The sequence below is a fragment of the Borostomias antarcticus genome, assembly GCF_949987555.1.
Source record: "Borostomias antarcticus genome assembly, chromosome: 9".
Classification (NCBI taxonomy): Eukaryota; Metazoa; Chordata; class Actinopteri; order Stomiiformes; family Stomiidae; genus Borostomias; species Borostomias antarcticus.
This window is the reverse complement of record NC_140242.1, coordinates 8316936-8343413: the sequence shown is the minus strand read 5'-3', so window position 1 is coordinate 8343413 and position 26478 is coordinate 8316936. Positions and strand designations below refer to the sequence as shown.

The following is a 26478-nucleotide window of genomic DNA, read 5'->3' as shown; positions in this document are numbered from 1 at the left end:
TCCCACAAACCGGCCAAACTTCTTGAAGCCAATGGAGAAAGGCCTCTCGATGCAGTCCGTTCGGCACCAAGCCATATTTACCGGCATTTTTGCGAGAGAGAAAGTAGAAAAAAATAATTTGGCATAGTATGAATTAGCCTAGAGTACGCCTGTTTTGATATTAATGGTGATATCAACTAAGGCCTAATCAAACTTTTTCCCCGACGAAAAGTTCATTTAACTAGGCTAGAATAGGCATACATAATGCATACGGGTATTAACAATTCCCCTGACGCTCTTGCCTATAAGTACCCTACCGTTAAAGCAGCTAGAGCGATCACTCTGCCCATGCATGGGAGCTAATATCTTGGAGGTGGCTGTGATCTCCATGGTATGCGGTCACAAGTTTAAGTCGGCTCTTAACCTAATCGTTTTCTTTGACTGATTTGGATGTTTATGGGCTCGGTGAGGTTTATGATGCTCTTCATCACTTTTGATTTATATAATCACCATCATAATCAATTATCCAAATGAACACCATCCTCATCAACAACGTAGGCTTATGATCGCTGCTACATAGATGTTCTTTGTTTTCATGATATGTGGCATAACATAAAAGGGATGCTAATTGCCAGAGGGCTGTTTCCGCAGAATGCTTCTGGTGGAAACCAGACTGGAATTTATCAAAAATAGAATGTGCATTAAAAACAGCAGTAAGCTGATTGGCAACTACCCTTTCTTCGACCTTTGACTTAAAAGGTAACTTGGATATGGGCCTCGGCTGTGCTTCTTTTGGAGGAACTGAACAAGTGCTTGTTTAAAATAATAGGGGACAGACAGATACAGTAGGCTACGAGCGAGCTGTTAATGATAGTGACAAGACACAAAACTCAACACGTCTTTCAGCATTGCATTCATCAAACTAACTAGCTCAGTACTCAGTTAGGTCATTCAGGGAGAACAACAGCTCAAAATAGACTTCTGGGTTGGGCAGACTTTAGATTAGATTAGACTTGTCCCTCAAGGGGAAATTCATTCAGACAGGGAGCAGGGAGGCAGTAGAGGTGATGCTAGACCTGACAGCCACTTAGTCCACAAAAAATGAAATAAAAAACTGCAGCCCCTATCTGAAAAAATAAAATGGATATAATAGAAGAATAGAAAATGTATTTTGCCATATGTAACAAGTACAGGTAGCCTACATTGGAATTCTTGTTATCGCTTGTCCTTACAATATCGCTTCCCCTTCGGCTGTCGTTGGGTAGGGGTCAATTAATATGCAATTCATCATATCAACACTGCAGAATCAAATAACAGTTACCGTAAATAGGTTTCAGTAGTTTCATGAAATGAAATGAATGAAAAGAAAATACTGTGGACAATGTACACATGGTGTACATCCCCTTGGTATTCATTTTTTAAGATACACATTATCACACAAATGAACAAACATGAACATCTCATAATAAAAATCCTGCCCACACAAGTTTTACATCATTGGAATGATTGACACTGGGCTTGTTGTGATATTAGATTTACAGGAGAATATGATCAACAGTGCATCATAATAAACAAACAACAGTTAGCCTACAGTAAATAGTCACATACAATATGCATATCATGATTTAGAAAATATGTATGGTCTGCAAATAGATACAGAGATACCCACTTTGGCTTCACTATTTAAGATAAACACACATGAACACCTAATCTCCAAAATACTGCCAATACAAGTTTTACATAACTGGTGACAGGGTTACACATATGCAAAATACAGCCATATGATGACCAAACAAAGTAATGTTTTTGATGAAAACATCTTTTGCAAGCATGCTATTATTGATGGGGTCCTTTCTAGTGATAATTAACTTCAGCATTGGAATGCAACTTGAGGTGCTGGGCTATCTGCAGCAGAAAGGCCTACAGCTTTGTGGACATGTCACTGATGATGGATCCCTGGTCATCGCCACCTTCTGTGGCTTCACTGCCCTCCTTCAGGACCTCTACCAATGTGGATAGTGAGGCATTAGGGTCTAGCAACATAACCAGAGGCATAGTCACACCCCTCTCCTGAAAGATGAAATTCTGCAGAGTCATGGCAAGCATCGAGTCAATACCCAAAGCAGAGAGAGGAGAATCGTCATTAAACTCGTCCTTGTCAACACCTACAGTTTCACTGAGAAGAGATCTGACATATTCACTGGGTGAGGAGGCCGGGGCTGTTTTCTCAGCTTGGGAAGCTGACTGTTGAGCTTTGCTAAGGGCCTCATTCACTAATGTGTGCAGGCGCATGGTCAATGCAACATTTTGAGAGAGCACGTTGCTGCTGATATTTTTGAAGTGAAATCTACATACTGCCTGCTGGGGTTTGTTTAACACTAGTGATTGCTCCAAACTTTCATAAATCTCTGTCACATCCAACACCATCATCCCCTTAGCCTCGAGAAATCTTTGTAAATGGTCTTTGTTCAGCAGTAGACCAAGGTTCAAAGCCCCCCAGTTAATGGACTGCCCAGGAAGTCCAATATTCCGCCTATACTGACAGAACGTGTCCAGGAATGAGTTTGCGGCCGCGTAGTTTGTTTGTGATGCATTGCCAATGAATGCAGAGATGGAGGAGAAGCACACAAAGTAATCTAACTTGCAGTGTTGTGTTGCATGGTGAAGATTCAGAGCCCCATTGACTTTGGGCTTCAACACTTTCTCATAGAGAGATAGGTCAAGGGTTTCGATCAGCCCATCATGCAGGACAACTGCACTGTGGAACACCCCTCTGATTGGACAAGAGGGGAATTTCTCGGCAATCTGACCAATCACATTGAGCACCTTCCCAGCGACAGAGACATCACATTGCATGCTAATAATGTGAGAATCACACATTTTCTCCACATTGCTTATTTCTAGCTGCATGTCCTCTGTGGGGGCATTTCTGGACAGTATGACAGTATTCCCCCCACCTCTCTCAGAAATGAACTTTACCGTTTCAAAGCCAAGCCCAGAGAGACCTCCTGTCACAATGTATACTGCCCTCTTTTGGAAGAGTTGGTTTGATTTAGGCAGCAATGGAATGTGGGACAGTGAGCCCCTGACAGCATCATTACCCAGTTCCACTACAGGAAGGGCCCTTGAACTGAAGTAGGAGTCTGAGTCACCCAAAGGAAGGAGGTCAGGGCCTCTCGATGTCTCTCTCTGAAAGGTGAAGCTCTTGAGAACAAACACTCTCCTGTCTAAGTGCATAGACTTGAGCCAACGATAGACGTGCGGCATCTGTTCACTGAGCGAGCCCTTTTGCAAGACGCTGGTCATCAGGAGGGTCTGCATGCGGACGCCATCCTTCACACTTCGGAAAACTGTGAGCAAGCAACTCCAGGGCCTGAGACTCACAGACAATGGCAACATGCCTGACTCCAAGAAAATTACCAGCCTTTTCAATCAAAGATTCATCAAAGGGAGGTAGTAGGACAAATGCATCAATTACCTCAACATCTGTGAAAAATCCATTGCACTGTGTCTGAAGAATAATATCCCAGCCAGATTTGCTTGCGGTGAGAGACAGGACCTTCAGAAGAGCCGAGTCAGGAATACAAGAGACCATACCCAACTTTTTCGGTGGTTGTTTTACCCTAGGCAATGCTCTGTTCAGGATCTCCCATGCTAGCACAAAGTAGGATACACAGGGTGTATTCTTTAGAAATGGAAGCCTCTTTGTCCTGTAGCACACCTCCCAAGGGACTGTGATCTTTGTGGATGCCATAACTGGATAACAAGAGACAACTTGATCTCCCACTTTCAGTTTTTTCACATCCTTCCCCACAGCGGTGACAGTACCACCGAAGTCTAGAGCCAGAAGCTTGTGGTTCTGAGACAGGTGTTTGTTCCAGTACATTCTTTGGCCAAAATTCAGGTCAGAGACGCTGACTGGGAAGTAATCACAGGAATGAACACACATCTTACTGAGCTGAATCTCAACTGATTTAGCATTAAGGTACTGTTCCTCCACATCACTGGGAATGGCAGACAATCTATTCATTCTGTAGGGGTCAGCGGTCTGGAGTGTGCAGGGCTCAGATGTTGTTGAGCAGATGCTGCCCTCAGAGCTCGAACCTTCTGTGACCTCAGTGGTAGTGTGAACGATAGATGGTTTCAAAATCAACCCATTTTTCACCACCAACTCTGGATACTTGCTACAAGGATATGATCTTAAGACCTGAGTCAGAGCTCTGATGTCCTCAGTGGAAACAGAGTTGATGTCAATCAGCTGAAATGAGAGATCTGCCATCTCTGCAGCACATGATCTAGTCATTCCTGACAGGACGAAGCCAGGGCTGATGTGGTCCACTGTGATCTCTGCTGAGCGGAAAGTTATCACTCTGATGGAATTTGGGAAACTCATTCCTTTAAGTTCAAGGACTATTTGTCGGAATATCTCACAGCAGTTCACCATGCTCTCTAGAACACTCTCAGTTTTCTGTGTTGTGAGGTCCTCATCACCCCACATGAACAAAATATCCTCAAAGTTTTTCTTAATATCTGTGATATTCAGGTTTGCCAAGAGCGCTGCAAATCCATGGCTCAAGATCTCCTGAGCACGTGTGAATGGGATATATTTAGACGTTGAACTGAGGTGCTGTTGAAAAGCTCTGGATACTCCTAACTGATCAGAGAAGACCAAGGCCTTGCGACCATGAGAGGATGTGACATTCAAATGGATGACACTGAAGTTATTGTGGTAGAAGTACTCCTCAACCACATGGAAACGGCTCCCAAGGTATTTGGTCATCACGTGCTTAAGATCAACCAACACTCTGCCCTCTTTGTCTGTGAAGCAGCCACACACTTCGAATTGATCATCTTCCACATCTGTTGCTCTTAGGTAGATAATCATCTCCTCTTGCAGGGGTTCAAATACAGTCAAGCATCCTATTCTGGCTGGAAAACCAGGCCTTCCAGCGTATGCATTTGCTACCGTAACTGGAAGAAGTTGCATCAGGAAGTCTAACACTACAGGATGTATGCAGTAGTCATGCAATTGAGACAGCAACTCTTCTGGAACGATGACGACTGAAATGGCCTCCCTCAGTTCTTCCCCGTAGTGTATATCCACCTTGTTTTGGAAGACACTGCCATACTGAAATCCAGCCATGCTAAGGTTGTCATAGAGCATCTTAGAAGTCACCACTGACTTGCACCTTTTGTATATGGAGCTCAATGAAATACTTGGTTCCTCAACCAGCCTTCCTCGATTGCACACTACTGTACCTGATGCATAAGCTGCAGATGGAGAGTAGATTTTGAATTGTGTTTCATTCTCATCTGGCTCAAGCTGCAATTTCATCTCTGGTGCATTCTGTGTGAGAAGAAATGGGCTCTGAAAGTTAATGCTCAGTTGCAGTGTGTTGAGTGGAACCTTTGGTTTGGCATTGACCATGACAGCAGCCAAACCCAGATCAACATAGAATGCACCTGGGATGATGGGGACACCATTGTGTGTATGCTTATGTAGGTAAGACAATGAGTCTGAAGACAGATCACAGCTGAAGATATTGCCATCACTGCATGTCTGACCAAGCACATGGTGATTACCTGATATGCCTTTCTGTGCCTTTCCAATGAGGATATCTCTCTGAGTGCAATCAAACTGGTACCTTGGGAAAGGCGTTGGTGGTGTCTCACATCCTCTGTAGAACTGGTCCCAGTTTACCTGGATTCCCAGCTCAAACAGTTTGGATACAACAGACAGTATTGTCTCATGGTATTTATCTGGTTGCACAGAGGAAAGAACTGTAGTGTCATTTCCAAGAGTCTCCATGATGTTCCTTTGTAAAGCTCTTCTAGGGCCTATCTCTACAAAGACCACATTTTTCTTGTCCTTGGCTGCTGATATCACTGCCTGCTCAAATGCCACAGGCTCTCTGATGTTCCTAGCCCAGTATTCCCCTGTGCTGAAGTCAGGATGCTTTACTTCCTTCCCTGTCACTGTTGAGAACAATTCAGTCTCTGTCTCATTCACCTGCAAAGAGCCAATACTGTTCTCTACTTGAGACAGGATGGGGTCCATCATATGGCTGTGGTAAGCAGCAGGAACTGCCAGGGCATGGATGAACAGCTTCTTATTCTTGTCTGAGCTGCTTAGCTTCTGATGGAGACTGTCTACAGCGTCTGCGTCACCTGAGAGGGTGCAGGACTGGGGGCTGTTGTATGCAGCCATGCAGATCTTCCCAGAGTAATCTGGAAGGAATTTCATAACCTCAGACACAGCCATGTTGCTGACCACAAGCATTTTCCCTCCTGTGACCTTACTCTGCAAAGTACTGCGGTAGTAAATCACCTTCACTGCATCAACAAGGGACAAGAGACCAGAACAATGGGCAGCAGCCACCTCGCCGACAGAATGCCCAAGAATGGCATCTGGTTTGACACCCCAGTGCTTCAAGAGGCTGGCAATGCCAACCTGAATGGCAAAGAGAGTGGCTGGACAACCTCTGGTTTTGAAAAGTCACCATCCTCACTGGACTCACTTTCCAGTTTGCCTATGATAGACATTGTTTGGTACCTTTGAAAAAGAGTCTCAACCTCCCTGACCTTCTCCCGGAACACAGATTCTTCTCTCAGGAGCTGTTTGCACATGCCTCGGTAGGTGACACCATTGCCACAGAAGACAAACACTAACTTTGGATCTGAGTATGAGAAGGCAATGTTTTTGTTGATTAGCATTGTTTTTGTTGATAGCGATTTGAGCTGATCTTTCAGATCAGCCAGGGTGGAGGTCATGACTGCCTTCCTGTACCTATGTTTTAAGTGGCTTCTCCTACAAGCTGATGTGTAAACCAGACTTTCCAGATCAACATTGCTGTTTGCATCTATCTGTTGAATTGTATCCTCCATCATCATGCTGAAAGACTTAGGGGAACTTGCAGACAGGACAAAACAGTTGTGAGATTTTCTACCACTCTTTTCAGGAACATGAGACTGCTTGAGTTCTTTCACAATAACGTGTGCATTTGTTCCACCAAAGCCAAAGTTATTTATCCCTGCAACCTTTTGTACGGAGTGTGGCCACTTTTCTACTTTAGTGGGAACTTTCAATCTCAGAGCTTTGGCATCTATGCTGGCACTGTCCTCAGAATAGAACACAGAGGGTACAATGGTTTCATGTTTCATCATTAAGAGCACCTTGATCAGCCCTGCCACTCCTGCTGCAGATTCTGTGTGTCCGATGTTACCTTTCACAGAGCCGATGCAGAGTGTCTGTGAACCTGGAGGTCTGGCTGTGGCAATGATGTTGGAGATGCTCCCTGCCTCAATAGGGTCACCGACTGGGGTTCCAGTCCCATGAGCCTCTATGTACTGGACATCTGACAGGTCAGACTCAGAGTAGATTCTGCGCAGCAGCTCCTCCTGCTGGACCATGGATGGCTTGGTGATTGGAGTGACCGTGTGGCCATCTTGGTTGACTGCAGTTTTACTAATGATGCCCCATATATCGTCACAGTCCTTGAGAGCCTGTGTAATACAATACATGGGAAATATCTGTTGATACAGTGTTAGTATCAGTCCTAGTATCAAATACACTCCTCGATACACTCTTACCCTCTAGAAATGAATCATATTAAAGTAATAGTAAAAGGAAAATGCATGTTTAGCCCTGTTTTAAGGTTACTTATGATCATATACAATGATTCAGATCAAAACGTTGACAAAACTAGCATTTTCGAGAAAGTTGATAATTGCTCTACCACCGTTTTGGTCATATAGTAGATGTGGATGGGCATCTTGAAAAATCATTCAAAAACATGTTAAACTCTCGATTTCAAAGACAAGAAACTCACCTAGGTGTTAGTTGGCGTTCTGGCATATAATTCGCCATAAAGTAAGATTCTAGTTCATCTGGAAAGGCTTTTAAAAAAATATTTAGCATCAAACTATTTAGTCGCAGCACATACGTGTGTAAACTTCCGCTTTAACTGATTCCGATATATGCCTTGATCTCGCAGTAGGCGACGTCCGTGGATTCCGCTCAGCTTCCTTATTTGAAAAGCTAGCCGCAACAAGACAGGCTCGTGCAAAGCATTTGTTTGGGATCTCTACAATGACACGCTATTGTGCTGTTGCCAATTGTGGCAAAATCCGTTCATCTGTAACTTGTCATAGACTACCCTACAACGATCCCGCAAGATTGAAGTTGTGGCTAGAATCTCTTTACTTGGACGTAAACACACCCGTGGATATTCTTCAGGTCTTAGATCACCGTGTGTGCGCTTTGCATTTTGAGGACAAATGTTATAAGCCTAGGCTATTCTCAAAGAAATCTCCCAAAAGGGTCTTCCTCAAACGTGATGCTGTTCCGACTTTACATAAAGGAACGACAGAAGACGAATGAGTGGAAGAACTTGAGGTAAGTTCTTATTGCCAGCTGTGTGTGTGTGTGTGCGCCCGTGTGTGTGTGTGTTGAAGCATAATAATAATAATAATCCCTTTGCTAAGACTAACTTTAGAAAAATAGAATTGTAAGAAGTGGTCTTACAGCATGAAATTATCAAAACTGTAGATTTATTCACTCGGACATAAATACTAGTGGTAAAAGCAGGACTCGCTTTCAACAGGCAAGGAGTCAGACTCATGGACCGAAAGGTTTGCCATGTCAGCTGTTGGCAACAGGTCCCACTCGGTACAGCACAAACTTTTCTCTTCGGTGGGCATCTGTCGGCAATGTTTGCAAGCACACCACCAAACACCCGTGGTTTGTGGTATAGTGACAGCTTCATCAACCGTCTCTGGCTCTGCGGTTCGGTGAGCCTCCATGTCTTCCATTTGCTGTAGTTCCTTCTCACTATATTCAGGCTCGAAACGATAAGCGCTGCCGTCAAAGTCTAATTCCTCGCGATCAAATTCATACTCTTCTATATCAACCATTTTGATAAGCGTTTTCTGAACTGTAGCCTAGGGCTTCCTTGTCTGTGAGCTAAAGAGTAGCGTGAGCAGTGAGCAAACTAGCTAGCCTAGCTAACATAAACAATAGCTACCGTAAGTAGAATAACCTCTGCGGATTGATCTACACATCTACAATGGTCGCGTCAATACAAGTCAATGGATTTCATAAAATGATCAATAAAACCCTACAGGATTCATACTTTGCGGCGAATCTGATGTCAGAACACCAACGGACACCAATTATACCCTCGGTGAGCTTCTTGTCTTTGAAATCGAGGGTTTAACATGTTTTTGAATGATTTTTCAAGATGCCCATCCACATCCATTGTATGACCAAAACAGTGGTAGAGCAATTATCAACTTTCTCGAAAATGCTAGTTTTGTCAATGTTTTGATCTGAACCATTGTATATGATCATAAGTAACCTTAAAACAGGGCTAAACATGCATTTTCCCTTTACTATTCCTTTAAGTTCACATAATGATGCAGTCTTCAGTGACACTGATTTTACAAATTTAAAGGACAAATACTTGTTTCAGTGGCTTCAGAAGGACAATCCCACATCCCTCTCCTCTTCCATAGCCATTTGCTCTGCTGGAGAAGGGTTTGCTGGTGCCATCAGGTGAGATCATCTTTGCTTTGCTGAGAGCTACAAAGACTCTTGGCTCTATGATGCAGTTGACACCCCCACACAGAGCCATCTCACAGTCACCTGGTAAGAGTAAGCAAAGAGTAAGTAAGGTGCCTCCATAAGATAACTGTAAGGGATACAAGAGCGCTGCCTGCTTCTGAGGGTAGAGCTGACAGGGGCTCTTTGGACAGCCTACAGGTGAACAAAAATGGCAAAATAACACTGAAATAAAAGAGAATCTGATGAAGGTCAGACGACCAAAACGTTATCAATACATTTATTTAATTGCAAATGAAGAAGACAGTGTGCGAGAGTTCTTTTTTTCTCTACTAAAATGACATTGAAGAAAAATCTTTGCCAAGCAACTGAGAAATCACCAAAATGTAAAGTGAAGAACTTCCAAAACATTCTAAAGCACTCTGATGCAAAATGTACAAAAAGCCTTTATCCACCTATATGGCAGTAAAAGTTAAATGTTTTGTGACTGCACAAACAATATTTGATACTTAAGATTTTGAGATAACAATGCTGTCTGTATTATCGGCTTAAGGAGATTGCTAAATCCACTTATGTTGCATGCATTGGATAAAACATGATGCAGCAAATCACTTACCTTTAAAGCTTTGATTGATTGATTGATTGATGATGCAGCACATCACTTACCTTGTCTTATGGCTTGACAAGCAAAATGAAGAGCAACCAGGGATGATGAGCAGGCACAGTCAATGGACATCGAGGGTCCAGTGAAATTGAAGATGTAGGAGACTCGATTAGCTGCATTGCTCATAGCCAGGCCAGTGCCAGTGCAGTGGTTGATAATACTTGGGTGCACATGCGCAGCATTTTGCTCATAATCTCTGTTCATCAGCCCTTAAATAAAAGCAGACATAGTGCAGACTCTTTTACAAACTGCAGTAGTTGAGTATCTAGGTTGTTATGGTATGACGCCTAAAATAGTTATCAAGTAAGCGACAGTATAGTGATTTCAGTACTTTATTGTGAGTACTCACTGCCTACAGTAGCTAAGATTGATATCGCTGTTTCACTATATCATTTTGAAACAGCATTTGAGATTTAAAATACTTCACGAGGACTTCCCTTATGTGTCCTACAAAGAAATACTTGAAAAGTTGAATAATAAATCAATAACAATTCATAGTATTATACACAGGGACACAGCTAAGGAATTAGAGCGGGTCATCTAATGATCCTAGTGATACGATACAGTACAATACATATTGAGATACTTTTTTTTTTTTACTTAATAAAAATAACATTTTCATGGGAAAAATATTGCAATGTATTGCTGTAATGATTTTATTGCAAAGCCCTAGTTCATTCCTAAATATGACTATTTGATTTGCAGAAGACAAATAGCTAAATGTTATTAGTTCTTACCCAGAAACACTCCTGTTCTGGTGCCACTTGCTTTCTCCATTGGTATCCCAGCATTCTCTAAAGCCCTGTACACACACTGAAGAAGCAGCTTGTGTTGGGGATCCATTTGTTCCACTTCCGTTTCCGTGATGCCAAAGAACTTGTGGTCAAACTGGTTAAACCTGGGGACACAATAAAATAAATATTGATTTGTGTGTTTGTTCAATAGAACATGAATGGTCCCACATGGCCTCTGTCACCCAGCCAAGTTATAATAGTGATCTGTGAGGCATTACACATTAGTGGAATGGATACTTTTTGGCAAATGACAAAGCCAAAGGAGGCAAATAAACAAATTGATAGGTTAGCCTGTTCAATAGGGTATCCAAACTAAAGGAAAGTGTTCATATGTGACATACCCATCAATGAGAGCAGCTTTGGCTGTGCGTGATTTTCCTACTTTATTTTCATCTGCCTCATACCATTGGGAAATGTCAAATCTCTCATTAGGAATTGGTGCAGCACAGTTCTTCCCCTCCAATAGAACTTTCCAGAAATTGTGAATCCCTTCTCCTGTTAGAATGATCATTTAAAAATGCTATAATGCATCATATTTTCTGTAATTTCTTTCTTCACATTAATCCAAGAGAGGGTTTTAATGATTGGTTGTAACCTTACCTCCTGGGAAATGGCACCCAATACCAACCACAGCAATGTCTTCCTCAGCATTCCCCATTTTCACATCATGAAGAATCACTAGGATCCAATATAAATACAGTGTTCTATAAAGATATATCCAAATATCAAATCTAAATCAATTGTAGTCAGTTACAACAATCAGTCTATATCAAGGTTTATTTAATCATTTATTTATATTACTTACCTACCTGGCCTAGCTTGGACCTACAATACTGTCTGGAATGAATCCTGTTTTGGTTCTGAGACCATTGCAAAGTCTTTATATTTGTTTTGCCTACAGTAGAAAACAATCATTGTCTATAAACGTCACTTGAGGTACCCACCCTTTAACTATATGGCACCTTGCAAATGATTAGCTAAAATTAAGCTAATCACATTAACTGCAAGATAAATTATGCTACTGACCTCAAAACCGTAGACAATGAATTGACCTGGAACTCACCAGAATTCATAACCTCATATTCACATATATTTACTTCAAAGAAAAAAAGTTACTGTGTATATTTTAGGTTGTCATTATTTATCCACCTGTGTTTATTAGTAGTAGTTATTGTAAGTTGCTTTGGATAAAATCATCTGTTAAATTACTGTAATGTAATATACATGGCCTATTTCAGGTGAACATGGTCTATTTCATAATATTTTCTTACACTTCTCGAAAAGTGATATATTCTATCTCAAGGGGCTATCCTCTCAATAAATACATTAAATAAATAATTATTAAATAATAGATATTGCATGTTTAAAAATCAGTAGGCTATCTATAGAATGCTTACAGTATCGGTGCAATATGAACTGCATTGAAAAACCTTTAGCCAAGGATTTTGAGAAGCTTGGCAAATTTGTTGGAAGACATCCCTGGTGGTTTTTGATCATTCCCTTGTTCATTTCTGCTGGTCTCAGCGGAGGATTCTACTTCCTTGCAGACAGACAAGCAAACGACATCGAAGAACAGTTTACACCTATGAATGGACCTGCTAAGGAGGAGAGACTGGTGGTCAAAACAAACTTTCCATACAATGCCACCGATTTCTCTTGTTTGAGAATGTACACTGAAGGGACATTTGCGTCTCTCATTTTGACAAACTCAACAAATATCCTCACAAACCGTGCTTTTGAAGATGTAGCTCAAATAGATCAACACGTAGTGGCAGCTTAACATCTGGTCACTCAATGTGGGAAAAACAGAGAAAGCAAAGACCAAGAGTAGGGTACTCCAGGGAATAATCATGGTGGTGTGGTTCTCAGGTCAAGGACATTGATAGTTTAAAGACACTCATTCTACAGGTCAAGAGTAACCTTAACAAAAGGTCCTTCATTAATGAGCATAAGGAACAGTGAGATAACAAGGAATGCTGTGATAACTTCTTCCCATCAATACAGCTCGATAACAGTAGCCTATATAGACCCAGATAGAGGCCCTACATACGTATGCACCACAAGTAGGCTATTGAACAAGAGCAGTATACTGCACATGAGTACTGAATACGTTGAAGCAAATTTGGTCAAGTCAAACACTGTGCTTTTGAAGTAAAATTATTTACTAAAATGAATCAAAGCAATAGCTACTTTCTAAATCATTATTAAATCTAAATCATTATCCTGAAGAACATTGCCTTTACAAAACATCATAGGCCTACAGCCTTAACTTAATTGAGCTAGTTAATTCATGTACACATGAACCTAATCAAATGATTGTTTATACTATACTCAAGCCAAGTACAGTAAGAATGACATTTTAAATGTGATCACAAATGGAAGTAATACCTTCTGAAAAAGAAAATGTGATCATTTGACTAATTTATTTAGGTTTTTTATTTCTTTAACAGGGACAGTGCACATTAATCAATATTTCAGTTTCCACATCAATATAAATGTGCCAGAGTTAGCTAATGAGTTAATGCTCATCTGTAGTCCCTGGACATTTAACAAACTAATATTACAATGCTATGCTAATGTGACCGGGGCAACTCTAGGCCCCAAGTTACTACAGCCAGACAACACCACCCTGGGACTTTCACCCAGGGAGTACCCAACAGTTTACAGGCTCTTAAAGAAAGGGGAGCAGAGACGTGATTTCCAGTTTTTCAAACACCATATATTTATTTGCTCCATCATATATAAAAAGAACCAGTAGGTGGCAACAAAGTTAAGATCACAATTTATTACAAAACTCTAAAAAACATGTATAGGCTACCAATAGGCAAATTACCACCAGTACAGGGGTAGGGTGTCAGGGAGACCGAGGGAGGAAGGGAGTGAAGGGGAAAGTCACCACCACCAGCAGGCTTGGCTAGAATCACACACTGCAAATGAGAACACAATTAGTTCAGATACACTCACTACAACTCACACTGAAAATCTGATCACACATGGATTAGTTAGTTCTTATACAATACAGCATGCAAGAAGAAGCCAAGGGGGAGGCCTCCACCCCGTGACCAACCACCCGTAGGCCTATAGCCACCCAGCACCCTGTTACTGGCAATAAACTAATAGCCACGGCTGGTAAGCAAAATACATACAAATACAATTGATAATTGGTAAAGATAACATATGAAAATGAATTAAACACAGGATTACTAAGAGTCAAAATAAGCCAGCTAAACAAATCAAAATAATAAGCCCCAACCACAAATGAGGAAAGTAACAAAACTAACTAAGGGACAAAAACAGCAGAGGCACAAAGCTCCTCCTTGCCAAGTCGCCTACAAGGTTAGGTCCTACTACAGCACCTCATTAGTCAGGGGTGATCAAACAGCTTGCTCTTGCGGCAATGTCTCTCTCCAGCTCACTCCTTAAGCCACGAGGGACTGATGATCCCCAATTCTAGGGAGAACTAACACTACCCCCAGCTAGCTCCAAGCCTACTGCTACCAAACATTATAGCCCTTCATCTGCGTCTTCCAATTACCAATCAAGCTCACCTGCGCTCCTGCACCTTGACTAGGGGGCGTGGCCAAACTCAGGGAGAGGGGCTCAACCCATTACACTAATATTACTGCAGTGCTTCAGCAAGCACTACAGTAGGCTAAAACACAATAATACAGTACAAGCACAGATCATGTAGTTTAAGAACCAGTGCAAGTAGTCAAAGACGCCATCTAGAGGCCATCTGACGAAGCGCATTACCTCACTAAAAGCAGCACATCGAAGCGTTACCTGACTGACTGACTGACTGACTGACTGACTGACTGACTGACTGACTGCCTGCCTGCCTAACCTGAATTTGGCTCATGATACCTATTGAAAAAGACATGTGTGACAGTAGAGCAACAATCCAAAACTGGACAGCACAGCCATGCCAGCTGAAATGACACCACAGAAAGCCACCCACACCTTGTTCCACAGTTCCAATCGAGAAAAAACTGCTACAGTAACTGCTGCATTTCCATAGGCTTATCCCCAGCTAACTGTCTGCAAACATAAAGGCTTCAGTACACCCAATACACAATTGTCAAATAAACAATGGTTGATTTTTATTATGTGTAATAGACATTTTCAATTATTATATGTAAAATAGAGTGAAAAGAAAGAATTTAAGTATGACTAAGTATGAATGAGATTTGCAATGTGATCATAAATGGAAGACAACATGTTCTGAAAAAGAAAATGTGATCAATAAACATAGGCTACTTCAACATATATGTATGTGTTGCATATTTCTGAAATAAAAACATACTTAAAAAGGTAAGGCATATTTTGAGGCCTATAGGCTCATGATTGCACTTGATATTTGATATTATTAAACAAGTAAATATCATTCAATGGCCATTTCAACTTGTAGTAGTTTTAACGCCCTACAGAATACAACAGAAACACACCTAAATGGTCTCTTGCCTAATATCCTGCTCAGTAGGTTAACATTTGGGTTCTATTCAGCTAACAGAAAGAAGGCAGAGGCTTGCAAAACTGGAGGAGGGTCACCTCCACCACCTCTGATAGACAATAGATTATATTGTATTAGACATACATTTGACCACCACCACCTCCTCCTCCAACAGAGACAGTAGAGTCCTTAGATATAACACTGACCACCTCCTCCTCCTCTAACTGACAGTAGAGTCCTTAGACATAACACTGACCACCTCCTCCTCCTCTAACTGACAGTAGAGTCCTTAGACATAACACTCACCACCTCCTCCTCCTCTAACTGACAGTAGAGTCCTTAGACATAACATAAGTCCTCCCCTGGCAGAGACAGTAGATTCAGAGAGGCATACAGAGGTAAGCATCTTAATATATGCATGGTGCCTAATGATCATTCTCTGTGTTGTAGATAGAACCCGCACACATGTTGCAATTTGGAAAGACTTATTTATTTAAACGTTTCGATCCTTGCGGATGTTCATCAGGTCAGTTCAAAAAGACATTTCTGCTGCCATATATATATATATATATATATATATATATATATAGGCTCAGGCCCCTACAGGTGGACTTACTCAGCTGATTCACTGTACCATTGATTGGATAATTGTTATGGGTACATTTGAGTACATCATTCTGGAAGCAACTCCCGCTGTGGCTCATGCACCCAATGTGATTTTTCCTCGAAATGTACCTTGTAGGCCTATAATCACCCTCACACGAGTAAGAAGATGAAAATCAGAGGACCAATAACATGTTCTCAAAAGAATATAATCTATACTAGCATGTCCCTGTGGTCTGGCGTATATAGGAAAAACAATGAGGCCCCTTAAAATCAGGATTATGGAAAACAGAAGCAACATACGGACAAAAGACCAACGCAGTCCAGTGGCTTTGCACTTGTGGCTTAACACAGTATCTCCACCTTGAGGAACATACAGTAGGGATATAACTTGTTAAGACACCAAGAATGGGAGGAAATATTGACATTTTGCTACTCTGAAGGTAAAGTTTTTATACAGTATATATTCTTTACAAACAATGTTAGACACTACCTATGAAGGGCAGAGAAGTTGATAACCCCACTTGTATACACGAATAGCCTATAGGCATATGTTCTGTGTTTAGCTTTTGTGTATTATTTCCTCTTGATAGCCTACGTTGTTTATAAAAATGCATTTTTGGTATGCTTATAGAGAGACTAACGCAAAAGTGTGTCGTTACTAACAGTAACTTATGTATTGTATTATTAATGACAGTCATCCTCTATGTGATCCTTTCTATTCCAGAAGTTGAGGCTTTTACGATGCTTGATGCTTTTTCGGGGACGGGCAGCCTCTGCAGTCGGTCCCTCTTGTATCTGCCAATATTCTGAATCTTCCTAGGACATTTGATTTCCCATGCATGAAAAATCACCAAACTTTGCACATAGGTCCAGTCCCATGTCAAAAGTCCTCAACTTTGGCATTGTAGACCAATAGTCCTGGTGGTGGCGCTAAAGCAACTGTCTAAAGTTTAAAACAAACAAAAAAACACATAATAAATCAGATGTACGTGCTATCACTTTGCAACCACTACCAAAATGTAGGTCCAAGTGAGCAGAAACGTGTGCTATGCTATGCTTCGAGCTGGCAGGAATTATGAAATCCATCACTCTGTTTTTCTCAAAAACTGTAAAACCTATCAAACCCTACTCCTCCCACATTTTTAGGTCAATTTGCACCCCAATTGCTACACTACATCTTCAGACTGTCCTACTCAAACAATCTTCACAGATTTTTGAAATATATTAAATTGAGCCCACAGCGCATCAAAACGTTTTACTGTAAATGTTTTACTGTATGCAGCTCCTGCAAATACTCGCTCAATAAATCTCCAAGTGAAGACACATTTTTCATGACATGTATAGATGTAGTGACATTTTTCAGAATTATACAGTATGTCAAATACAATTTGACGGTACTTTGAATTTTGTCCTCATCCAGTCCCCCTCAAACTATTGCTCTCATATGGGGAAAAAAAAATACACTACCCACAATCCTATAGTGCAACAGCGAGAGCTCCACCAACCAGACGTTGCTGTTGGCAACCCCACCCAACCCCTGCCTTGGACTAGATTTGGCCAAATTGATTGATTGGCCACGGATTGAGCACAGCCGCAGTTACTCTGCAAGTAGGAAGACAGCCCAAAAAACATTTCAAACCCCAGACAGTTTGTCACTCATGAAGACAATAGATACATACATAGGCTACATGAAGGCTGCCACATGCCTCGAGTGATTTAAGTTTGAGAACATTCTTTTGTAGAACTTAAGTTTTATTAGAAGATCAACCAAAGGCCAAACTGCCAGCTTCTCACTTGGGTCAACAAGAACATGACCTTCCCTTGGTGTCTCTGGTTGTCTGTTCAAGCCCTGGGTGATGCAGAATAAACATGCTAATACCGACTCAGGCTTGTACTGTTTGGATTGCTGACACATGATTTTAAAGATTTTTAATTTAAGAAGTTTTTAAAAATTAGTCTGGGCAGAGACCCTTACTTATTTGTCATTACATTAGGCCAACATTACAGTCATTTAGCTGACGCTTTTATCCAAAGCGTCTAACAATAAATGAATTCTCCGACGTAACTTCAGGCGAGGCACGGACGTCAATGCCGGGCTAATCGGAGGCTAATCAGTCACACCCGCAACGACGCAACCCACCAGCTGACTGTCAGCTGTCATAGCATTGGTCCAGCACGCTAGAGTGCATGTATTTAACCCTTTGATGGACAACGGGTCAAGTGACCCGACTGAGTGTTTTGACTTTATATCTTTGCAATAAATTGATTTCATTGTTCAGTATTCCAGGTATTCCTCAAAAAAATCAACACAAATCATTATTATTATTTTTTTTCTTTCTTACGTTTTGAATAAAAGTCATGTTTGTCTTACCCTTTTAAGGGACAACATGGGTCAGAAATGACCCACATTCATTTTCTATGTAGTTTCATGCTTCATGCATGAGTGTTTCTTCGCTATATCTTTTGAAATAAACTTATTTCATAATTTAATATTCAACATATCCATTAAATATATTGTTTTTGATTGCCACCAATCATTATTTTTATTTGGCCCTTCTTACTTTATGAGTAAATGTAGATTTTTTCTTTCAACATCAATTTTACAGACATGGGTCAAAAATTACCCATAATGTATTCACTAGGGAATGTGATAGGAACTACATGTTTGCAGCTTAGAACACAATTATTTGAGATATCCACATGCCACACCCAGGTCCAAGGTCTGCCCCCTGGTAAAGACCGAAAGGCCAACAGCTGGTGTTCCCAGTGCACAAGGCCTGTGTGCAAAGAGCACAAACATGTTGTCTGTGCCATTTGTGAGGCATGTAAATGTAACAGAGTTAAAAATGCCCTTTATTATTTATTATTTCTAATCTGTATTTGTGTCTTTTATTTATCATTTAACAATCCTGTAATGTGTTTATGTGAATTTTATTCGAATTGAGCAACCCCCAGACAGTATTTGTTATTTTGGAGCAATCTGTAGAGTTTTGATTCACTGCACTTTGGTTATCACACTTTATGTCCCTGCTGTGTTGCCGTCTCCCTGCAGCAGATTTGATTTGATTGATTTCTCTTTGCTGCGGGTAGGCTGTCATTGAAGTCAGAAGAGTCTTTATTTTATTAATCTTTGCTAAATATAGATAATTTAAGTTGCGATTTGTAGTGCATAATGCTTAACATCAGTTTTACTACGTGCCCTGATGATATCTGTGTTTGTTTTGACTGATGGCAATAGATATCTTAATGTGTAATTTCACCACGTTCTAGAATAGCTAGCTGCCGCTTTAGGCATTCTATCGTTGTCATGTGACTCATGTAAAGCTGTTCAGAAAGATGCACTCGGTTTTTAGGGAAAAACGTATTCATTATTTTATTTTGCTCATTTAGACTTGCCAGTGCAGTGATCAACAGAAGACAAATGTGTGTTTGCTTTTCTTCTCCAGGTATGTGGCTCCATATAACTACTTGTGAATATGTTCTTTCTGAGAGTGTTTTAGCTCGCTATTGCCTGAGCACTGTTACACTTCACACTTTGTCCAGCAGGTGGTGCTAGTTTACGACTTTTGTTTTAAGTCATGTTTTAATTTAATTGTAACTTTCACTATAGGAAAGATGAAAAACATTGTCTTGTGGTGTTGAAGACATGTATTTAACATGTATATGTTGTGGAGACTTTACAAAAGCAGCAGATTTTAGTCTCTTTGCTGCAGACTTGCCATTGCAGTGATCAACAGAAGACAAATGTGTGTGTTTGCTTGTCTTCTCCAGATTTGCTACAGTGAAATAAATTCTCCAGAGGAACACTGAGTCATCACTGTCCGTGCCCTAAACCACGTCCGTTACATAAACACTAAAATGGCAGAATGTGCTGCATCCATGTAATTTTATCCACAGTTTAATTTATCCTGTTTTCAGTCATGTTCAACACAAGCCACTACACATACACCGTTCAATATCAGTGTAGTTGTTTCTATGTTAGTGTGCATGTAAGCACTGAAATGACAGAATTTGATCCATCCATCCATCCATCCATCCGCTTTTCCGTGGTCAGGTTGCGGAGGCAGCAGTTTCAGCAGGAAGCCGCACCTTCTGCCTGGCGTGTGGGCTCCCACTGGACCAGTATAATGCACATTCCCTCTGCATAGGAGCCGCAACCACCGCTGCTTCCGTCGCACCGGTGTCTACCCTGAAGTCCATGGGCAGATGGTCTTCATCGGCATACGAACGCTACCTCAGGCCCGGCGTCCAGGCCGTTTTGGATGCTCAAAAAGCAATGAGCGGACTGTAACCAAGTTGTGTTTAGTGTCACTGCGGTCATGTGGTTTGTGCGGATATAACACTATTTAAAATGCATAGTGTAATTGCTTCGCGAAAAAGCATGTTTGTTAGTTAAGGGCTCCCCCTGCTGGCTAATCAATCAATCAATCAATCAATCAATCAAAGCTTTATTTATATAGCACATTTCATACCCAGAGGCAACACAATGCGCTTTACAGAGAACAAGGGAGGTGGGCAGACATCCCACACCTACATATTCCAGAGGGAAGCAAAAAAAAACAGTAATCACCCGGGGGCCAGATAAGTGAGCTGTAAAAATTCTTCCCTGACCCCTCTCAACGAGGCGATCGAGCAAGCTCCTGGAGTATGTTTGTCTACCGGCTAAGAACATTTATAGAGCAATAAATAACATTAAATTAAATTTTCAGAGTAAGAGAGGCTAATAACATCATAGGAGAGACATGGCAAACATTGGTGTATGTCTGTGTGTGCATAAATGTGCCTGGGCCCAGATAGAGGCAGGGGTCGGGTAGGATCGGGGTAGGAAAAGGATACGGACCCGGGTTAGGGTGAGGGGATCTGGGCCCAGGACTGGTGTATGTCTGTATGTGTGTGAGCGTGAGTGTAGGTGATCCTGGGTCCAGTTAGAGGCAGGGGTCGGGGGTAGGGTTGGGGGTTGGAAAAGGATACGGACCCGGGGTAGGGTGAGGGGAAAGGGAACTGGGCCCAGGTCCAGGCCTAAGCTGGATGTGGACTGGTGTGTGTCTGTGTGTACGTGTGTGTGTTAACTAAGTACTACAACATCCACAGCTGACACAGGGGTATCTATTGTCTGCGGGCGACAGTGGGGCATCTACTGGACCAATGTATACAGAGGATTCACAGGTAGGTTTGAGGCTGCCTTTCTGTGTCTCAAGTTCCTAGCTAGTGATTGTAGGCTAGGTCGAAAAGGTATGTCTTGAGGTCTCGCTTGAAGACCTCCGTTGTTTCGGCCCTTCTTAGGCACTCCGGTAGGTTGTTCCAGAGGTTGGGGGCATAGAAACTAAAAGCTGCCTCTCCGTGTTTCTTGGTCCTGGCTTTTGGAACTGTTAAAAGTTCAGTACCTGAGGATCTGAGTGGTCTGTTGGGCACGTACTTAACAAGCATGTTTGAAATATATTCTGGTGAGTGATTGTGGAGAGATTTATAGACTAGTAGTAGTATTTTAAAGTCTATTCTAGAGTTGACTGGTAGCCAGTGTAGTGATTTTAAGGCTGGTGTGATGTGTGCCCTTCGTCGAATCTTAGTGAGGACTCGTGCTGCAGCATTCTGTATCATTTGTAGCTTAGAGATTGCTTTCTTTGGTAGGCCTGATAGTAGAGCATTGCAGTAGTCCAGCCTGCTTGTGATGAAAGCATGCATTAATCTTTCGGTGTCAGCCTGAGAGAGAAAGGGTTGCACCTTGGCAATGTTCCTTAGGTGGTAGAAAGATGTCTTTGTAATATTCTTTATGTGGTTTTCGAAATTAAGATCTCTGAGTCAAGTATGACACCTAGGTTTTTAGCCTGGCAATTGGTGTCAATTTCCAGAGTTTTTAGGTGTGCAGCTAGTTTCTCTCTTTCAGCTTTTTCTCCAATGATCAGTACTTCTGTTTTGTCCTGGTTTAGTTGGAGGAAATTATGTGACATCCATACATTTATATCTGTAGTACACTTGACAAGGCAGTCAACCAAGCTGTAGTTACTGGGTGTTACAGAAATATAGAGTTGGGTATCATCTGCGTAGCTATGGTAGCTAATGTTGTGCCTCCTGATGACACTGCCAAGGGGCAGCATGTACAGGCTGAAGAGTAGAGGTCCTAGGATCGATCCTTGGGGCACCCCACAGGTCATAGGGATCTTTCCTGAGCTATAATCACCGAGGGCGACGAAGAAATCCCGACCGGTTAGATAGGTCTTAAGCCAATTTAGGACTGGACCAGAGAGGCCAACCCACTTTTCCAGTCTTTCGATGAGGATTGCATGATCTATAGTATCAAAGGCTGCACTCAGGTCCAGGAGGACGAGAACAGAAAGCTCTTTGGAGTCAGCATTAATTCTGAGGTCATTTACAACTTTGACTAATGCCGTCTCTGTGCTATGGTGGGCGCGAAAGCCGGACTGGAAAAGGTCAAGGGTACAACTTGTAGCTAGGAAATCATTAATCTGTTTGAAAACTATTTTTTCCAGAATTTTACTCAAAAAGGGAAGGTTGGAGATTGGTCTAAAATTGCTTAAAACTGAAGTGTCTAAGTTGTTTTTCTTCAGTACGGGTCTCACCAGAGCAGTTTTAAGTATTGGTGGGAAGACACCTGTAGATAGGGAGTCATTAACAATGGATAAAATGTCATAGGATACAGAGTCAAAAATAGTTTTGAAAAAATCTGTGGGGATGGGATTCAGCAGGCATGTGGAGGTTTTGAGTTTGGATACTACTTTTCTCAACATTTCTGTGTCAATCAGTGTAAACAGGCTCATATGTCCATTGCATGGAGGGAGAGGATCTGTAAACGGGATGCATGGCCTTTCCTGAGTGATATTTCTCCTAATATTCATAATCTTATGCTAATCAGGGTCTTACAGGCTGCAACTGGCTTATATCCTAATCTCCGTCGACCCCTTCATGTAGCATGAGGGCCTCGGAGTTGCCGTTGTGTTCATTTTGGGGGGTATTGCTGCATTCTTCCGGTATTCCACTATGCGTCGGCTGGTGGAAGCCGGGGAACTTCACTTGCTTAGTCTCTGGCTCTCCGTGGTGATACTGGGCCGAAACATCTCCGAAGGGCCATCCAGCGGTCCCTCCGGTCACCATGGAGGCAGAGGCTCTAGGCTGTACTCCCTCTGAACCACATGAAGCGTCGGCCCGTGGAGGCCAGGGACTATAATGTACAGCAGTCCCCCTGTGGCTCTCTTTGACGGTCCTAGTGGGCTGAGTTACCTCAGAGCGACTTCCCGATCGCGTCCCACTCTGATCGTCATAGAGGCAGGGGGCAAAACTGTTCCCTCTTCCGGCACTCTGGGCCAAGCTGGCCCAGAGGAGGGGAACATCTAGATTTCGCCTCCCCCTACTATCGCGCTTTCCACATGCTGAGGAAGTCAGGGGGCCCATCGAACAGAGCACACCACCAAAATTCATATGCTGTATTTGCTACATGCACAATAAATGGGTCAATTTTGACTAAAGTTATCTTGACTGAATTGCATTTAACGTAGGAAAAGCCAATGTAGTACTACTTACCAGAACTCACAAGTGCATCTCCTTTCTAAAACAAGTGACTTACAGTAGAGCATAATCTAGTGCTGACTAATACAATAGGTGCTTAAGGGAAGGAAAGGTCATGTTCTTGTAGAGCCAAATGAGAAGCTGGCAGTTTGGCCTTTGGTTGGCCTTCTAACAAAACCTCTTATGTTCTACAAAAAGTTCTCAAACTTAAATCACACATGAGGCATGTAGCAGCCGTCAAAAATGCAGTGACGAATTCAAATTGGTCAATTGTCAATGGCCAATTCAAATTATCACTCAGATTATATATATATGTATTCATGTACTCCATACGTGTATGTTTATGTATGTCTTTTATGTACTCCATAAGTGACACACTGGCTGGGTTTTGTAAAGTTCTTTGTCTTGCTAAGTGACTGCAGGTGTGTTCAAACACCGACACTGCTGGAGTTGAATGAGACCACTGAATCGGTAGTGTATTTTCTTCTCCATTTGAAAGCAACAGGAGGCAAATGACAAATATGAGTCTGTCAGCAGACCTGCCCGGACCATAATTTAAAACTTTAAAATAATGTCACAGCACAATGTGTATGCATTCACATTTTTATGCATTAATTATTTTTATATTGTGCATCCTCCTGGCTTGAACTCACAATGTTACACCAAGGGCAAGTCATGATCTTTCATGAGCTACAGTACCTGCTATGTGAGAAGCCATAGATGGTTTCACAATATGACTTATGCAATCTAGGGTTGCATGTGAATGTCGCAGGTGCATGTAACATGGAGGTTTCAGCAGTTTCCAAAAAATGTTTGTTAAAATAAAGGCACCACAAGGAGCAAAAAAGAAAACCAAAAACTAAATGGGCGTCTGTAGCTCAGGAGGTAGAGCAGATCGCCCAATGATCGTACAGTCAGCGGTTCGAATCCTGACTCCTCCTGATGACATGTCAAAGTGTCCTTGGGCAAGACACTGAACCCCAAATTGCTCCCAATGAGCAGGCTAGCACCTTGCATGGCAGCTGCCGCCATTGGTGTGTGTCTGTGTGAATGAGAGGCCTTCATTGTAAAGCGCTTTGGATAAAAGCGCTCTATAAGTGCAGTCCATTTACCATTACCATTTAAACAATAAAACCAAGCTACATGGTCAACAAGTGGAAAACAAAAGACAAAGCTTACAAACTTACAAGATGGCACAGGAAACACCAGGAACAACGCACAGCTAAAGCAAATAATGAACAAACAACAAGAGGATTGGGGAGCTACATTTAGGCTATATACAGTATACGCAGACTACCAAGACTGACTTGACTCCAGTGGAAACCAATCAAACAATCAGTGGCACAGGTCTCCTCTTAATCAGAGTCAATTTAGCCAGTTGTAATCCTAGGTTCTGCTATTGGCGCGGGGTTGCCAACAGCAAGTTCTCTGATTGGTGGAGACATTGCTGTTGCACCATAGGATTTTGGGGAGTGTATTTTTCCCTGTATGAACAGCAATAGTTTGAGGAGACAAAATGAGGACATAATTCAAAATACTGTCAAAAATTGCTCACTTGGGTCTACGTTTTGGTGGCAGTTGCAATGGGATAGCACATATGGCTGATTTGTTATGATTTTATTTTTTAAAGTTTTAAACTTCAGATGGTGGCTATAGCGCCACCATCCGGACTATTGGCCTTCAATGCCAGTTGAGGACTTTTGGCATAGGACTGAACCTATGTGCATGCCTGTATGCTTTGGAGGTCGATAGGTAGGGCTAGTAATCAATAACACAGAGGATTGACTTCAGCCAGGAGAGCAGCTCGGTCAGACCCAAGCCACGTTTCTGTCAAAATAATAAAATCAAGCTTCTATTTACAGATGAGATCATTTACAGAAAAGGTCTTATTTGTGTAAGTGCCCTGATGTTCAGCAGGGCCAGGTTTAGATTTTGATCATGACATTCCACTGGGCTATGACATCTCAGAGATACAATAAGCAGACAGGGCTCTCTCTTCAACTGACTTTTACACTGGATTCTCTATTTAAAACGACACTATGGATATTATGTACATCATTTGCTACGAGACTGGACGGGCCTAGCCTCCTTTTCCCTTGAAAGGACCTTGTGTCATAGAGCAGTGCATCTTCTAAGGTTGTCAGACAGTACTTGCGCACTGGTTTTGTTTGGGTGGAGCCCATCTGTTATTAGCAGGGAAGATATCACCAATAAGAGATCAGTTATTCGCAAAATCGAATCCAGTCGCTGTGCAGAGCTTTTGTAGCCAGGAGTGGAGGGCATAAAGTCTAGACCACTTCTCGCCTCCTCTCTGAAGGGTGGGGACTGAGGAGGGGGGCAGAAATTATGACTTTGAGAGCCGAGTCCAGAAGGGAGGAAAATAAATTAACATAGTTCGTTTTTTAAGGCGCCAGACTTGAGATCCATGATGTAATTTGTGCCAATGTTCAGAATGATGTTTTGGAGGCAGGGGTGATGGTAGGGAGCCTCCGGTGAAAGATCGGACTCCTCTAGGTTGATGGTTTGTCCTGGGGGGCCGCATTGCTCTCTGGTCCCCCCGTCCTGAGTGGTGCGGGGCTCCGCTCCCCTCTGACCCTTCTAAGCTGGGGTGTGTGAGAGTGTGTTGTGTGCCGTGGTGTGTGTGTGTGTGTGGGGGGGGGGGGGGGGGCTGGCTCTGAGGAAGGCCAGGTCAACTGTGAGGCTCCTCCCACTGGGTCCTGCTACCTCACTGCTGGGGGGAGGGGGGGATATGAAGCGGGGGTCTGTTGGTCCTTCCCCAAGACATTTTGAGCATCAAACTCTTCATTTCCTGCATTCTGCACCAATTTATGCCTTTTCTGCATCAATTTGTGGTGGAAATGTATTTATTTATGTAAAGGAAAACACACAATTCAGGCACCAGGTA

The 26478-nt window shown here is 42.1% G+C and overlaps 3 protein-coding genes across 3 annotated transcripts in view; 1 reads left to right on the top strand and 2 right to left on the bottom strand.

The window, feature by feature from the left end:
* Positions 1-26478, top strand: part of LOC311312815 (phenolphthiocerol/phthiocerol polyketide synthase subunit C-like) — a gene marked incomplete at both ends in the record, with an annotated part of 63296 nt that overhangs the window by 12607 nt on the left and 24211 nt on the right. The gene's annotated exons all lie outside the window — the stretch shown is intronic.
* LOC311313342 (patched domain-containing protein 3-like) overlaps positions 1-26478 on the bottom strand; it is a gene marked incomplete at both ends in the record, with an annotated part of 44874 nt that overhangs the window by 6908 nt on the left and 11488 nt on the right. The gene's annotated exons all lie outside the window — the stretch shown is intronic.
* LOC311313343 (phenolphthiocerol/phthiocerol polyketide synthase subunit C-like) lies at positions 1900-11654 on the bottom strand (the record flags this gene model as incomplete). Its single annotated transcript, XM_084443467.1, is given in 8 exon segments — positions 1900-3294; positions 3458-6447; positions 6450-7482; positions 9441-9622; positions 10205-10411; positions 10940-11100; positions 11338-11491; positions 11597-11654. Coding segments are annotated over 8 exon segments (6180 nt in total).